The sequence below is a fragment of the Amblyomma mixtum genome, chromosome 3 (genome assembly GCF_055824585.1).
Source record: "Amblyomma mixtum isolate Tamu chromosome 3, ASM5582458v1, whole genome shotgun sequence".
Taxonomy (NCBI): Eukaryota; Metazoa; Arthropoda; class Arachnida; order Ixodida; family Ixodidae; genus Amblyomma; species Amblyomma mixtum.
Genome location: NC_143014.1, coordinates 191,162,672 through 191,180,430, shown reverse-complemented (window position 1 = coordinate 191,180,430; position 17,759 = coordinate 191,162,672). Strand labels below are relative to the sequence as shown.

At 48.2% G+C, this 17,759-nt stretch overlaps 1 protein-coding gene across 8 annotated transcripts in view; it reads right to left on the bottom strand.

Moving 5' to 3' along the window:
- Nucleotides 1-3,534: 3,534 nt before the first annotated feature.
- Nucleotides 3,535-17,759, bottom strand: part of LOC149353062 (GTPase-activating Rap/Ran-GAP domain-like protein 3) — an 829,394-nt gene continuing 815,169 nt past the window's right edge. For 7 of the 8 annotated variants that reach the window (XM_089582257.1, XM_089582254.1, XM_089582252.1 and 4 more), the window contains 5 exons: nucleotides 16,737-16,817; nucleotides 16,454-16,572; nucleotides 14,446-14,566; nucleotides 11,918-12,099; nucleotides 3,535-10,418 (listed from right to left, as the gene is read on the bottom strand). In XM_089582257.1, the coding sequence (XP_089438383.1) occupies nucleotides 10,206-10,418; nucleotides 11,918-12,099; nucleotides 14,446-14,566; nucleotides 16,454-16,572; nucleotides 16,737-16,817 (716 nt within the window). In that variant the 3' untranslated portion in view covers nucleotides 3,535-10,205. The remainder of the gene's footprint in view (nucleotides 10,419-11,917; nucleotides 12,100-14,445; nucleotides 14,567-16,453; nucleotides 16,573-16,736; nucleotides 16,818-17,759) is intronic. The other variant, XM_089582251.1, reaches the window with a different exon arrangement.

Genomic DNA, 17,759 nt, shown 5'->3' with positions numbered 1-17,759 from the left:
TTTCTACTTTGGGACCTCCTTTTGTACTATTTATTCTATGTAGCTGCCGCGGTGGCTCAGTGGATATGGCGCTCGGCTGCTGACCCGAAAGACGCGGGCTCGATCCCGGCCGCGGCGGTTGAATTTCTCTGGAGGAGAAATTCTAGAGGCCCGTGTACTGTGCGATGTCAGTGCACGTTAAAGAACCCCAGGTGGTCGAAATTTCCGGAGCCCTCCACTACGGCGTCTCTCATAGCCTTAGTCGCTTTGGGACGTTAAACCCCTTAAACCATAAACCATATTTAATCTATGTACCCCATACTTGCACTTCTTTTTCAATAAACCTGGAACCTGCCAGGTGGAGTGAGTTCGCACTACCGGGTCACTAGCTTAAAAGCCTATGCTTGCCAACTTCCACGGATGACAGGAGGCAAAATGTAGAGACAATCCTTCTCTCCGCTTTCAAAGGAGAGGGAAATGCATGTGGAAGAGGGAAGACAAAGAGAGTGTGGCAGGCGACGTGTTGCGGGTGGCAGAGCGAATAGGGGGAAATCTCCCTTTCCTTTTCTTGCGCTAGCACTAGGTGGGTCACTAGCTAAGAAGTCATATGTCCTGGTGACACCCGGTGTTGTTCTGGTGAAGGAGGTAACCTGTTTTACGGCAGCTGCAGCCAGGTGCAAAGGAAGAAACCGTGTCGCGCCAGCTGCAGCTTATATTGTCTGTAAAACAGTCATAAGTAACATATGCGAAGGGTCTCTGCATATTGTGCTAGGGCACCTACGTCGCATTTAGTTCAGCGAAGTAAATTTGTAGTTTTTTTTTTTTGTAGCCATTTTGCTGCTCATGGGTGGATGGTAATGAATAATTACTCCCTTATTTTAAGTCTACCCCACCTTGGAAGATCCTTTAAAACATTGGACAATAACATCGCTTGTTTTGCTGAATTTATTCTGTTGGCTTTCTAAAAATGGGCAAAGCCAGTAGGCAAGTAATATGGAGATTAATTTTCCGCGGCGCATTCGAAAAAGGGTACGGCGTAATTTTTCAATGGCTGCAAGGCCCCTTAACAACAACCTCCCAGTGACTACACTTACATTCAATGAATGTCTCTGCGAAATCTTGAAGAGACATGTGGATATCTCCAGGAAGTGCAGGAAATTTCCGTGGACATCGCTCACATATCATTTTGGCCACACTTTCTGTATCCAACGGAGATCCGTAGGAAGCCCCTGGGGATTTTCATAGGCTTAACTAAGACATACTGGTCAAGTAATGATAAATTTCCTCGGGGATTTTTACAGGCCCAGGAAAAAAAAATTGCTCAGCCCATGTGACAAATATTTGCTAACCCTTATTTACATTTTCTGCAGTTTAGACGTGAAGAAAAAAAAGACTACAGCTGATTACAGCGGAATTCTTTGCCCACTGTTCTCAGTTTTGCGAGTAAAATCTATATAGCATCACACGCTGTCACGTCGATTATGAAGAACAACAAGCATATGGGATACACAAGTCACGGAACCAAAATGCTACAAAAAGAAGTCATGCAGCATCAACATATTGACCATACGTCCACAGAACGAAGAATTTCAACGAGTTTACATACTCCAAATCTTAGAACCTCCTTTTGCAGGCAGTGGCTCTTTCACTTTAAGCAATATTATTTCATTCAGTTATAAATCTGTGTTGACGCAAACAAGAAATTAAAAAGAGTGGACCAAGGTAACGACGCGTAATTCAAGCAAATGTGCGTAATATCACCCGAACGGGATATCCACCGGATAAGGTGTCAGGGCATCTCTATAGAAGGAATATGCATATAATATGCGTAAAATGCTTAATATCACCCGAACGGGAAGTCCACCGGATAACGCGTCAGGACATCTATATATAACAAGGATTTGCCCCGGACATCCTTCGCAAATATTCAAAGGTGTTAGGATATTTACCTATAATTCGGATACTTCTGAGATCTGGTAGTGTCACTGGCGTCTTCAAAGCTGCTCAGTGCGCTTTCGAAGAAGCACACCCTATTCCGATCATGTTTCGGAAGCAAAGGAACGGTCATATCATGCTAGGGAAATAGCCTTTTTTTTTTTGTGTTCCATTCGGAGAGCTTTCTATCTTTCAGAGAATTTGAGGAGTAAAATTTGGAGAAAAGGGAATTCTTACGGGAGTTTTGCGTTAAGAACCAAAATTATCTCGCTTCTTACAAATTTACGGAGCTAACGCGCTGCAGGAAAAAAAAAGGGCCTGTCCACTGGAAGGTACAGTCTTTGTCAAAAGTAACCAGGCTGCATGGTTTGCTTCTAGCTCGTACAGTGGAGCCTTTACAGCTTCCCTGAAGCTGAAATGGTCGTTAAAGATAAAGAATGGGGGTCTTCTTGCCTTCCAACACGTTTTGATCTTTAGGAAAGCCACAAGGGCTCCACTATACAAGCTTGAAGCGAACCATGCAGCCTGGTACTTTTGGTCACAGCATGAAACATGACTAGTTCTTCATGCCTAGTGTTTTCGCACGTGCAGTCTTCGTGAAATGTCTTCGGCCTCTACGGTCTGCTTTGAGCCGCATAGATGAGCACTCGCGGCATCACTGAAGACTAAAGGACCTTGAAAGGCTGCGGCAAGGGTTCTCGCCTCGCACAGTTCGGCGGCTGTCTTGATTGCCCCACTACAAGGATAAAAGCGAACCCTGTGGCTTAAAGAATTTTTCGCCACAAGGTCGGTGAATGGTCCACCTGCACTGCCCAGATGCAATATTGCGGCGTCACCTATGCATGGACGTTGCCTATTAAGTTTCAATTACAATGACCAACGTCTCTGCGGGTGGGATCGCGGTGGACACAGAAATAACCGTTGGTCAAATGTTTTTAGGGGAATCCCCCAAGGTGGAGCAGATTTGTAATAAGGGAGTAATTACTCATTGACATCCACCCGAGCGCAGCCATACGGCTACAAAGGAAAGCTGTACAGCTTTCTCAGAAACTCCGCAGCTAAAGAAAAATTCGTCCTGGTCCGGGGATCGAACCCGGGACCAGCGCTTCACCGGAGCAGTCGCTCTACCAATTGAGCTAACCAGGGCGGCAAGCTTATGGTAGGGCGAGAGCGAATTGATCAATAACTCGAAGTGGGAACTGGGAGCGCTCGGGTGGATGTCAATGAGTAATTACTCCCTTATTAGAAATAACCGTTGAGCACCACCTGGCCAGCGGGGCTCGCTCCACGACTTTCTTTTCGAACCTCGGGTTGAGTCAGTTGGAATCTTCTTGGAGGTGGGTGTCCTGCGACTCAAGGCCTTACCCGTTCCGGGCGCAGTAAGCGATGCTGCATTACTTGGAGCCAGCGGGCATGGGTGGTCATTTGCTCCCTCGAAGCGCACATGGCTGCGGCACGCACTGTCCATAATATACCCACTCCACCCTTTCCTCTGTTTTAATCTTTATCTGGTTATTTTCTTTTCGTGTATCTTGGTAGACATGACCAACTCCTTGACACTCACCCCGACACGGATGTGGCGAGCGAAAGGAAGGAAGAGGAAGAACCGTAAGACAGGAGTTATTGTGCAAAACATAGCTTTTATTAATTTATTCTTGAAACACTAACAAATCAACACAAACAAAAGGCCATGAAAACACAAATACATATGTACATTTACCAGACGGAGGTGACAAAGCTTGGGAAGGTGCAGTTTTTTTTTTTAACGCGCATGTGCTCGGAACAAATAGGTTGAACACGACCAACCTCGTTTCTGGAGTCAAAAGTTTAGAAGCAGCCCAAAAACTCTGCAACACAACGGTCACTGTTTTCGGTCTGTTCCTGGTTTTCTTTTAAACAGAATGTAACTGTTTTTCGACTAACGTTCAGGAAGTGTTTTTTCTATTCTTTTGGTTTTCACCACTTGCTATAGTTAACGCGACACGACATGCTCGGGCGCGCCGTCACTTTTCCTTCACGATCTAATGTGCCCAGAGGCAAAAATATGCCGGTCAACTGCACAAAGCTGCTATCGCGCACTGTCGCCAACATGTGCCGTTTCTCTCTCTCGCAATGAATTCGCCCTTCCGCCAAAATCGGTTTAGCACGACACCCCTGGAAGGATCACAGGTCGGTCCAAGGGGACAAAGAGAGCACTGGGAGCTTCGGTCAAGTCAAGCATCGTCGAGAATTAACAAACTGCTCATTCGAGCACGCCGTACATCTCACGATGTTAAGGTAAGACGCTCCTATCTCAATCATGGCACATAGTTACGGTAAGCCTCGCAGGTCAACTTCTATGCAAAGAAGTAGCGCGGCGGTAGTTGTTCTGTCGATGGAACTGTAATGGGCTCCTTTTCCCATTTCCCTAAGAGCGTGCGCGGTTGGCCACAAGAAAGGGATGCAGAGGGGGTTAATTAAGAATGGCGGTGCAGTTCAGCCCCTAAGCTCCGCAGTGCACTGTTTGTGCTGTCCGATATCGCAGCTTTACTCGTCTTTCGCACGCGGAGCCCCACCAGTGTTGCTCCTTAGATTTGAAGTTGGGGTGTGTTGAATGGCCGCCGTAGCTCCTACTGCGCGTCCGCCTGTGTTCAAGAATAAACCCTTTATTGTTAGTTCGCGTTTTCTCTCCCCCTCTTAGAACGGTGCAGACTTGGCTGACCTTCGTGAGTTCTATTTTCTGTATTTCTTTTCTGCCTCCCCCTGTCTTCCTGCACGCTAACAAAGCAGTCCGCGCACTATCCGTAGCTCGAGCTGGTGGAGTTCAGAGCTTCCATGCTCATTTTGAGGGCTACGCGCCGGTACTACGTTTTACACTTCTTCCTGACGTGAACTCTGAGCTAACCCGCTTGCTCGAGGCAATCCTTGTCACGCTGACATGAAACCCCATTGCGCTTGCCGAGATCTCATTCATGAGAAGCGGATTTGGGGCGCGAGCCATAATCCGGCTCCCTAGTTCCCCTATTCCACAACAACAGCGCAACTGAGGTGACACAGTAGGGAAGACACAACACAGCGCTGAATTTCAACTGTGTTGTGTCCTCCATCCTGTGCCTTGTCAACCGCGCTCTTGCTGTGGCGTACAAAACCAACTCGCCCAACAAATAGTCTTGCCGAAAACCAGCAGCGAGGGCTCATTTATGCGCTGGTTTCAGGAGAAGGCGAGAGGCATCTCTCGATTCGATATGGCAAAGGTTGGCTTTGAGGTGCTCTTTTTGTGTATTTTTTTAGCATGGTTTACATTTTTTTGGGTGAAAACAGTGCCGCTTTTTTGTAGTTGTTTTGGGACGTTGACAACATCTCAAGTCAGACATCAAACACGAACATGAATAAAATAAGAAAACGAAGAAAAGAAAAAAATAAACGAGTCGGCTTCACACCCAAGTGCAATGATGAACCATCACTCAATCACAAACTAGTGCTCCAGAAACCGCATAAGTTTCCGCAGAATCCACTTATATTGCTGATGTTACACACAGGTTGAATAATATAGCACAAAACATCATTCATGAACAGCAAATAATGCTTTTGGTTTTCGAGATGATCCGCGGACACACGTACACGGGAGAGTAAAGACAAAATGAGAGTGCGAATGACGCTCTCGTAATGTGGCGAGTAGATATTATATATCTATATATGTATGTATGTATATATATTATATACCTGCTATATATATACAGACCTTTTAGTTGCACTGCTGCTTTTGAAACAAAATCAAGTTGACTAAGACGCCTGTCGGCGTCTCATGACTTTTAACGGGGAGTGGTCGCGCAGTTCATACTTGAGTGCAGTGGGCAAACGTGCCAACGAGAAGCCTAAAAATAGGATATCAACGTTTTCGTGCAACCAAAAAACACCCTGTGTACATACATACATTTAATGGATACGCGAAAACAGGCTGCCCAGGAACAACGAACTTTAGCGGGCGGTGGGTGCGGGTTGGAGTAAATCTCTGAATCACCCGAAAAAATTGTACTCTCAAGGCTTGTACCCCACGTTCGAGACACAAACGGAAAGACGGCGAACACCGACAAAAAAAAAAAAAAAACCTGGAAGGTTACACGGGAAAAACAGAAGCATGCTTCCTCACCAAACGCCCTTCAACCACTCTCGGTTCAGGTCTTTGTTCACCAACAGCTTCCTTACTCACTCATCGCACCTCTTCAAAATTTTACCCAAGTCCACAAGAAGAATACGATCTGCGTTCATTTACAGTGTCCCGACTGTATTTACATGCATCGCGCATACAAAAATAAATAAGTACTCGTTTGTATGCACAATTTTTCTCTGCATCGCCCAAGGGAAGAAGTGAAACGGAAAAGAATAAGATGCCGCCGGAGGGCGCCACTGACTGTGCGCGCCCGCAAGGGCCGCGTGCACGAGCTCTACGTCACTAACGAGACGAAAGCTACAGTGGTGGTGGTGTTCATACTCGCTGTACAAAAAACGTGTGCGATGTTTTACAAAGATATTAAAACGTTGTACAAACTGTACACTCCTCCCCAGGTCCACAAAAATCGGTTTTGTCGAGCCCTACTCACCCTTACGCAGTGTTTGAAACAATCTAAGCTCAGAAGCTCAGGCGCTGCGCGCTCGTGTTTTTTTTTGTTTGTTTGTTTGTTTGCTCTCTCCGTACAGCACCCGTGCAGCGATTGCGAAACTCATTGTTGTCCCGGAGCCGTACGGCACGCTAGATGGGTCCAGCCACGGCACGCCTCTGTTGGTGTGTGTGTGTGTCTGCACGAGGCGCGAGCTCGAGACATTCACACGTCGCTGAGTGCTTCGCTCGTCTTGCAGCGTGCGAGTACGAAACGTTCAAGGTTCTCCGGAAACACCGACCGCTTTCTTTCCAACGGGCTCTACTGTAGACGCAGAGTTTTGCACAGCTGCACATAAGAAATGTTCTAAGCTACCCGATCTCACACGAATGTCGCAAGTTTACATACTTGAGCATGTACAGGCTTTCGATATAGAATGTAGTTACGGGGAATAGGTCGTGAAATTAAAAAAGAAATGAAAGAAATGTAGAGGGCAGAAAATTTGCGAAGTGTGCAATGGCTGAAACGGTAGGGACTCAACTCCCTGGGTGCATGAATAATTGGCCCAGTGGGAAGACGGAAACAAAAGAAAAAACATCTACTGGCAAAAACAGTGCTGGAAGATAGTAATATCGGTGCTCATATAAGGTCTGAATCTTACTCTGTTGCAATGAAACGTTCGCAAGCGTTCCCTCTTCAGGGCCATACTGACAGGATTGAAGTAGGGAACGGCACATATAGATGCATCGGCCCTAAGCGTTGTTTCCTCTTTTTTTTTCTGAGTTTCACATCTTTACTCAGAACAACGGTTCCAAAGCTCGCATAACAGCCTCGTCTAAGCAACTAAACACAAGTGAAAAACGCTATTATCTATATAAACTATAACGCCAGCCGCTCTAATGCCCGCAAAAGAGGTCCGAAGCACTCAGTTTTTAATCGGCTGGCGGAGTTCATCCGAGGTGGAGTGCTTGACTTTAGACCATCAGACACTATACGCGTATAGTCCTTGAAAGAGTTCAACGCCCGGCCTCCTGTGAGCCATTGCTGGCGCGTTTTTGTAATGCTCTGGCAAGAACAAGGACAGCTTTCACTACTACTCTACGGCCATAATGTCCTTGGTGTATATACAGCTTCATAGTGTCTCTCGCGCAGCGATGAAACCATAACGCGAACCGTTGGTCGGTACGGTAACTGGCGTGAAGCCGGAAGGAAAGGCAGTCGTGTCACAAGTCGTACACCCGGTGAGGTTTTTTTTTTGTTTCTTTGTTTATGTATCTTGGGCTAATTGCTGATGGGTTATGATGCATGTTATGGAAAAGGTAAGGCTTACACTGGATGAGCTCACATGACGGGCATGAGCAGGTGTTGTGTACTTGTATTTTTTTTCTTTGGTTTCCTTGCACAGGGACATGGAGCATAGAAGGCCGGCCGTCTGCCGACAAGCCTGGCCCCCTCCCCCTAGAGGAGCGGAGAGGGGTCCGGCACTTAGCGTTCCTTGCTCGCCCCTGTGCTTGCACCGTCCCCTCCAGGAGTCGCGCCGCGGCTTTCAATATGCCGCCCCGGAGCGAAGCTAGTCTACGGGAAACTTCTAGAGGGATACGAAACTGAGCGACAATCGGATGGCACTGCAGGACAAGACGGAAACGGACCACAGTGACAACAGCTGTTGACGCATCGCTGTTTGCTCGTCCGCTGCTGAATAAGAGCGGTCCATTTCCCTTGACGCTTTCGAGAGCGAGAAAGGAAGAAACAGAAAAAAAAAGGAACTGACCGAGTCAAAGAGCTGGTTACTGCAGTGTCTAAACACTAAGAAAAAGTAGATTCAGCAGGCCCATGTAGCCGCCGTACACAACGCAGAGTTCACAGCACCACAGCTGTTCCAAAAAAAAAAAAAAGCTAATTTCAACGCCATCACCTCGATACAGTGAAGAAAATAATTCAAACGAACTGGCTGTGATTCTCAAAAATAAGTGAACTGCTCGAAAGCCTCTATTTGAGCTGCCTTGGAAGAAAGAAGAAAAGGAAAGACGGTGTAACAACACGCTCTTCAAGAAAGCAGATGTTCGACAGCTACGACATCAGTTCTTCAGGCATCATATAACAAGGGTGGTATAGTTGCCGGCATTTTTGGAGGGGAAACACATAGGCGGCTTCGGCACCGACGAGAACAACAGTGTAAACATGCATGACGTGACAGTGGCGGGTCACAGAAAAAACGAAGGCTTTTGAGGGCGCTGGCACATATGCAACACGACATCCATGACAACTCCTCCCCAACCTCTTACTCCGATGTAACGCAAAACCAGAGCCACCGAAACCACCTCCGAAACCGAAACCACCTCAGCGTTCAAGTGCTGCTGCAGAACGATTTGACGACTTAAGCGCGAGTGTTAAAATAAAATTGCGCGCCTCGTCTCTGCTGCTGCCAGAAGCAACACGCACTGTACGGAGACAGGGGGGGGAACTCAAGTTGCGCATTTCTCGATTTGCGGGAATGAAACGGTTGCGACTGGCAGCGAAAACAGACTGACATCGGTTTCGGCTGTATATAGTGGAACCACGGAGGTTTCCTGTGAGGCTCGACAAGCTTTTTCACGTGGCTTACTTGACTGATGAAAAACAGTTTCTTTTTTTTTTCACAGTTCTTGTTTGGCCCTACACTGTGTGTGTGGGCTTTTTCTCAAGTGTAGCCACCGAACTCAAGTTTGTGCACATTCGGGATTTATCGGAAGCAGGAAGTGCTTTCCGTGAACTTGGCTCTCGAAGCTCACTTTTTACACGGCATTTCTGGCATTTGACCCGAGAACCTGGAAAAACAAAAGGCGCAGCATTCGCACGTAGGTCACATGGTAGGGGCCTAATGGAAGGTATGCGCTGAATACATGGCGTAATTACGCGGGTTGCATGCACGAAAACACCGACAAACATGGACAGAGCTTCGAACGCGGAAATAGTTCGAGGCGTCGCTCTCAGGGCCGCCTCTTCCGCGGATGGGCCGCTGGCGAAACGCGGAGAGAACCCACGTGAACTGCTCACCACACCTGCGCGGCGGCTTGTGGGCCGGTCATTCGCGGTCCAGAAACATTAGAGTGTGACGCCGCTGCCGGGCAAACAGCGCTGCCGTTCATGCTGAACTTCAGTGAGGCCGCGGCGCAAGATGCGTGAAACGCCGCGGAAAGTAGAATGAAAGAAACGAGAGGAACTGCTGGCGATAATGCGAATGGCCATGACTTATCCAGGGGCCGAATGTAAAAAAAGGACGGCACCGCTGCGACTTTTTCGTTCTCGTTCGTGTGTATGACGGGAAGAGTGAAATCATTCAGTGCGTTGCAGACGTCGCTCTCGGCAAGAACAAAGCGGCCAATTACGTGCCGGAAACATCTCGCGTATTCGCGTTTTATTGCTTCCGAGCACCTCTGCCGTCTGCTTTTGGTGTAAACACAGCTGATAGGCGAGTACAGCGAAAATGAAGGTACGATGGTGCAGAGCCGGTTATGCGCAAGAGTGCGCCCAATGAGGTGAACAGCTCAAGCGGGCCCGTCTCGGCGCTCCGCGCGGAGTACAACATCGGGGGGTCAGCGGAGGAGAGCATCGAGTGTCTCGGAGGAAGGGAGGGCCGAAGGGCGGCCCGGCCGTCGTGTCTGGTGCCCGGGCCCCGGCGAGCAAGGAGTCTCGAACGCAGGGATGTGTGGCGCAGCCGAAGGAGGCACGGCGCTAAGCGTGGTTGTGCGGACTGGGGGGAGGGCTAGAGCTGACGCTCTTGCCCAGGCCCGAGTCCGAGCTCGCGGAATGCGTGTGGTCCTTGTGGAGTCCCGGGCGCTTGGGCGACACCGATCGGCATCCGGGAAGCAGAAGTGGCATCTGGGGTACGGGCGACGCGGTCGCGCTGCGGCTCGGACGCACGTCCGGCCGCAGCCGAGACCCTTCCTGCAAAGACACGCGGCGTATGAGCGCCTCCGAGCCTCGGATGGAGCAAGGCTGGTGAAGGCCGCCCGCGAGTAACGCGGGACGGGCGCGCTCAGCCTCCACGCTCCGTACTGGTGTGCGTGTACATAGGTTTCAGCCTGGACACGGAAAGGATAAACAAGACAAAGGCGAAGCCGCTGTACCCTTCTGAGCTACGTTTTAAAGGGGCAGTGGTTATACGCGCCGATTTCTAATCAGTGCTACGTTACCAACTAGTGGGCAATGGAGGTCAAGAGCAGACGTCTGCGTGTGCTTGGCATGATGACCCGTGTATGCAGGGCCCTATACGGAGTACTGCGTGCCATATGTTGCCCTCTACAGGAGGCTTGTCCTGCCGAGACATGAGTATGCTTCCATTGTCAGTGATCCATATGTATCAGCAGCGCGAACACAACACAGGAAGAAGAAGGAGAAGATAGTGTTCGCGCTGCTGATACATATGGATCGCAACCAACTAGCCCGGCAGATGGCATTGTCAGTGCAAGTTAAAGAACCCCAGGTGGTCGAAATTTCCGGAGCCCTTCACTACGGCGTCTCTCATAGCCTGAGTTGATTTGGGACGTTAAGCCCCAATAAAGCAAAGCAAAGCTTCCATTGTATGGAATTCAATCTTTCGAACCTCTTCGCACAAACCCGAAAATGTGCAGAAATGGTTTGTGAGGAATGCCGTGGGTCGTTTGGTCTGCTTATCTGCTCCCAGAGACGATTACAGAGCTTCCCTGCACGCTATGGGGCTAATCGACTTAGGGAGTAGACGGCAGTAGCGGGACCTTCTCTTCCTTTTCAAGCGTTTATGGACACACTGACTGCCTGAACCTAGCATCTTTGATCGAGCTTCGGGTGCCTGGACGTGCGACTAATCCGGGTGTTTGATATGTCGCCTTTCAAAACAAGCCCCATTGTACGAATAATGAGTACGTATAGCGCCATGACACCATGTGGTCCTGATATATTTCATTAGGATTTGACGTCTTTCAGGCGCAACCTATTGTGCTCACTGGGACACTAACACCTTTTGGCTGTTAACTGTTTCTACCATTCATTGTTGTTATCATCGTCTGCATCGTTTTCATTGCCCTTTTGTTACACTTTTTATTATTTTCGTTGTTATTTGCTATTTCACTGCTCCTAGTGCACCACTGTAAAATGGCCTATGGCTGTTAGTGAGCAAGTCAGAATTAATTAATTAATTATAAAACACCGTAGGTAAAGTCTTTGCCGAAAGACTGCATTGTGTCCCTAATAGAAATTTCTGATGACCAGGACAGTGAAGAAGGAGATGCGAGCCGCCAAGGCGGGAAGGAATGTATAAGCATGATTTCCTAGATGAGCACAGTGGTGCTGAAGCATTACTGCCATACCCATTCCGCGACAGGGCACATGTAAGGAGACAAAACTGCAGAAAATGCCAGCGCTCTGACGTTCCCTTTGATTGGGTGGTGCTCTGCACACGGACTGACCTGGAAGTCGGGCGACAGGTAAGAGGAGCCGAAGGACGGCGTGGCAAGCAGGGGCTGTGGTGACGGCAAAGACGGCGTGGGTACCCGCCTCTCGCATGGGGAGTTGCCGGTCAGGCAGCTGAACGATATGCGGTACACTCGCAGCGGCTTGGCGCCGTCGTTGGAGCCCGTGCTGCCCGTCGCTGTAACGAAACAGGGGCACGCAGGTCAGCGCACGTGCTCTCGGAGGCAGGAGAGAAAGTTGGGTTCCCACTCCGATAGAAGTTTATGACAGCCTGGGAAACATGCGTACGGTTGTTCTCTGCTCATTGACACATTCTAATTAATCACTGTGCAAGCGCGTCATATGTTATCAGCCAAATTCTGAAGGTTATCATAGTAAGCACGTATTTGCATTGGTTGGGGACAGGGAGTACATGCGTGAAAACTTCCTCTGGTGGTCCAGCTGTAGCGCAAAGGGCTGCCTGAAAACATGTTCTTATTGCTCCCCAGCTTGCGTCTAGGATTGTTTCGTGCAAAAATAGGGAATGCTTCCTGCCCTGCTCGTGTGTTCCTGCCCAGTTCTGCACGTGAGCATAACCAAGTGTTCGCAAGGAATTCGCTTCGTGCTGGTCATCGAAATACTGACACTGAAGTGCCGATTACGAGCTGTTCTCCTTCCTTGCGTTTTACATCGTTAAAAACATGATACACAAGTTGGTGCCGGGTGCGGAAGCTCCTACAGCTGCCTGAGTTCTACATTGCTGCTTCGATCGACGAACAGCTAATGCAGGAGGAGCAAGATTTGAAATGGATGATGCAGCGCTCGCATCGAACGCCTCAGCAACGCTGCGAAAACTTGACACGCAGCTAGGCTTTTAATGACGACATGCACGATGTGATTGTTTCAGAACGCGTAGTGTGTAATGGAAGTTAACTTAAAAGTGCCATTATGGTCGTGCTGCCGGTAGAAAACTCGCAGAGGTGTCACCAAACGGAGTTTGCCAATCATTTATGTTGATGAAAGCGGTCATATCGATGCAGCACAGCTTATGCTACCAAATATTTTGTGCCACCTGTGCGACGTGAAATCTTGTTTGTTAACATGAACGTGCGAAGAAACGCTGAACACTTAAAAAGCGCGGAGTCGCTAACACGGGAGAAATGTTCGACATCGGAGTAGCGCATTTTTTAGCACCCTTTCTGACTTTCGCGTGCCTCCCACACTCCACTAATATGACGAAGTTTCTTCGCATTCATTAACTATTTCGCTCCAGTCTCAAAGTAAGATGTGCATGATAGATATGCTTGGGCTGAAAGGAAAGAATACCGAGAAATGACCTCGGCCCAACGCGAGGACTGGTTGCTTTGAACTCTCGTCCATTACAAGGACCCAAATCTAGTCGCATGATCTTTTGGGAAACCAAAGTAAAATAACTTTTCAAAGCTGGTGTTTTGCTACAGAAAAACTAAATGCTTGCTAGAACATGTAAAGCTATGAAAAACGCCCTTGCATTTTCATGTCTGCATCTAAAGTGCCTCGTAAGAAGAAGAAATAAAAACGCCGCTTCGCAGGTAATATTTCGGGCCAACCCCTTTGAGCACTTGGCGAGAGCAGCAAGCATATAACTCAGCATTGCATCTGTATTCGTTGTGTAGAAACAATGCTGTCATTGTGCCAAGCGGGTGTTTCACTACGTTCCAAAATATGCGTGCATGTCAAACCGAAGCACCACCACCACCACACTGCACTCAACGAGCAGCGAAGGAAGCGTCAGCGCCACGTTTCTGTTCGACATATACGTAAAAACTTTCCGTAGATTGTATTGAGGTGACTTTCTTGACTATTCCCACCCTGCAGCCAGCATATGGGGAACATGCATCAGTCGAAACGATTATGCTCATAACGAAACGGCCATTGGCGTCCGTCCGGTGACCCGCGTGCAAAAGGCTTGAGAGAGTGGGGAACGCTGGGGCTACATTAGAGGCAGCGAACGCTGCAAAAAAAAAAAAAAGTGTTTATAGATGCGGGAAACGATGCCCGCAGCCTATGCCTATGGCTCAGGCTGGCGGTGATGATGATGATGATTAACAGCGACGGGAAGTAGCGGCCTGCGCCGACTTCACAAAGCCGTGCTACTTCCCCATCCGTGCTCGTAAAACATTCTAGAAGTTAAGCAGGAATGAAAGCTGCGACAGTCAGTTTGCAGCAGCCGAGATGTGCATACACAAAGGCATATCCAGGCCGTAATGTAGTGACATAGTGCGCTGGGATGAAAGCCAGGAAGGAACAACTCGAATCGCAGCGCTACTGATCACCACTTTCAAGCATGCAGGCCGACTGAGGATGCGGACGCGAGTGGTCATTTTGAGTGGTTTGTGGTTTGACATACAGACTGCGTTGCAGTACTGCGGCATATGCAACCAAAGCAATAAGTTGCAGACTGAACAATTTTACAGGCACTCACTCGACTTGTGTACACTAATGCCTCTCAGCTCACAACACTATACTACGTGGTCGGGTCAGAAGAATAAAAAACAGCACGCACACTCACAATGAGGAGAGGATGGAGGCGACACGCTGGAATCGCGTTCCATGCGGTCTTCTTTGATGCGCTCTTTCCGGACTTGGAAGAATTCCGGTGCGGTGCTCACGAAGAAGATGTCACTCTGAAAAAGGAAGATATATTACATTAGTAAAAAAAAATTGCCGACGATTGCGTTACTTCCTAAAGCGAAATTTCAGCGCAGATCATCAGCTGTTTCAGCTTTTCGATTGATTGAGGGCCGCCGCGGTGGCTCAGTAGTTATGGTACTCAGCTGCTGACCCGAAAGACGCGGGTTCGATTCCGGCTTTGGCGGTCGAATTTCGATGGAGGCGAAATTCTAGAGGCCCGTGTACTGTGCGATGTCAGTGCACGTTAAAGAACCCCAGACGGTCGAAATTTCCGGAGCCTTTCACTACGGCGTCTCTCATAGCCTGAGTCGCTTTGGGACGTTAAACCCCATCAACCAACCAACCATAGATTGAGGCAAAGATTTTTCACACATATTCCTTCTTCAAGAAGCAGTGCACTAACAGTTCTTGATTATCATGAAGGAAGCTTTGCGGTCGGAGAAATAGATGGATATATGCTCGACTTGCTGCACCAATGCGTGGTTCCCAAAGACGAGGTCTGCTCAAGTATTTCGCGAAGTTGTCACAGCTGTGGGAGCCGTTACGAGCGAGAGGAACGGGATGTTCACCCGCATAAGTAGTAAGAAATTCCCGCTTGTCTACATATCTACATTAAAGTCCCCACCCACCCTGCCACCCTCGCAGGTGGCAGCGTTTCTGGCACAACGTTGCCAATGCTAAAGCATGCAGCGCACATCTGTCAGTACCACCACGTAGCTTAAAGCACGATTGAGGTGTCCACTGTTCCAAGAGGGCAGTTATGCGCCTTCTCTCTGGTTCAGGTGTCCACCGGGATGTGTGAGACAGATACTGCGCATTTCCTTTCCTCAAAAACCAATTTACAAATTTTACCCTCTGCTTTCCAAGCACCCGGTCTATTGGTTTCGCAGCTGTGGGAGACAGATACTGCGCATTTCCTTTCCTAAAAAAAATACCGAAGACATTTCGGAAATTCTAAAGTGTGCTTGGCGAAAGCTTTGTGGTTAACCCACTGCCGCCTCCCCGAACCGCTTGGCGCGGAATCACTGGGCCGCTTCTGAGCTGTGCGTCTCTCACTCGACTGCAACGAGACATCTGGCGAAGGAGCGGCAGTCTAGCTGCCACCGCCTATGCGCGCGCGTTCGTTCTACCGCTACTGTGTGAGGTCACGGTTGCTATGCACAGCTGCGCCCCCCACCGGCGCGCCGGTTGCTAAGGAGGGGAGGAGGTTGCGCTTTTACTTTCTCATTTCCAAGCTCGCGCTCCATTGCTTTCGCATTAAAACTTCCTGTTGGGCGAGTTGGTAGTTCATCTACCAACCCTTTAAGCTGCTGTCGCAGCTTAAAGGGTGTCCACTGCTGGTTACAACGGACAACGGCGACGCCGCGAAACGCAGAAACGGACGCCTAAGAGCTGCGCTCTAATAGGTGGATATAAATTGCCAGGGCGAACTGGAGAACAAATTAAATACGCAGTGCGCAGTGACTGAGTAGCAACGCTACCCGTCGCTGGTGACACCGCTGGTGACACCGCTGGTGGTAAGCTTCCTGCTACAGGCTGCATTCAAGGCGTCCGCCTGATAGCCGCCAGCAAGTCAAGGAAAGAGTGCGCGGTTCACACGTATGTTAAGCTTCTAGCGGAACTACCAACACGCGAAACTGCAAAACGTTTTGCTTCTACCCTACCGAAACAGTTCGCATAAGAAAACTGGAAAGGAATGAGAAGCAACTACACTTCGATACAATAACGAGCACTCATCTAACCTCTTTGAAGAATGCACATGTTTAACAGGCTCATAGTAAATGTATAATTCCATCATCCACAATAGATGCCTGCAGTGTTCTACTACATGAGCCACAAATGCGAAAAAGAAAATAAAAAGGTAGCACATATTTCCTCACCTTCGAAGTGATGAGTTTCAATTTTGGCATGACCATGTTGTGCACGAGATTTCCGTTGATGATGAGACGAATCTCAATACTCTCGTACGTGAAGGCCATGATGTATGGAAACACGCACACTGTGAAACAGGAGGGTGAGCGTAAGCTTGCAGTTTTGTTTTTTAGACTCATATAATGTATCGGATAGAGGAAACATGTCAAAGGAAAGATTCGTCAACAACAACTTTTGATTGCGTAGCCACCTGACAACTATTCCAGAAAGATGGTATAAACAATTCCTTACCGATGTTGTCAGGCACAGCATTCCACTGGAAGTCGAATTCCGTAGTGTTCTCATCATTCAACTTCTGGAAGTGTGTTGTATCTGAAAAAAAAAAATAAAAATGTGTTTAATAACGGCTCTGTGGATCTCGTTGTGTTTCTCAGTATACTTTTGTCAAATAAACGTATAGAAAGCAATTTTACGCCGTGAAGAGCTTCCTGCATTCTTGTTGGTTGGACATGTGTTGCGCTCAGAGGTAGACTTTGGCGAGTAGAATGTTTGTTCTCGGTTCACTGCCTTTACGCAAAAGGTTTGCCTACTCTGTAACAATTTATTTAGCAGCTTTACAAATTTTGCAGATATGCTCACTAACTTCTTGCTCTCTTCTGCCCTAACATGTTTGAGTAGTGCATTGCGAGTGAAGTCTGCTTAGCTGTCCAGTCTAGATTTTTTCAAGTATGAAAAGAAGCAAAGAGAAAAGGATGATGAATTTTACCAAACGCTACAGCCGCACACGAGACAAGCTGATACGTCTTGTGATTTGCGCCCCGGTGATAGTTTTAAAGCAATCACGAACACAAAACGGTAAAACAATGTCAATTTTGGAGCTCAAGGTGTCTAGTTATTTCCGTTGATAATTATTGCTGCCAACATTAGTACTGCTAGCAAGAACGAAGCTAGTGCGCGAATGTTTCGTCGGGGATTTCATAACAGTGCGCACGGAAATAAAAAATTTATAACGGCTTGAGGGTTCACTGTGTGATACCAAAATGTGCAGAGTCTGAAGCAGAAGCAAAGCAGAAGAAACGAGAAAACAACAGTTCTTGCAGCTGATGTGTCTTGCAAGAAAGATTTAGACCAAAATTTTAGCAAAAAATTCAGGCTGTGAAGATCGCAGCAAATTGAACAAGCCTCAGTAGCGTATGTAAAGTCAGCGTCAATAAACGCTTTCGTGCCAGCAAAGCAAGAACAATAAATATTTTCTGGCGTGACAATTGCTTATTTTATGATGGAAATGGCGCCGAAGGGTAGAAGAACCAATGG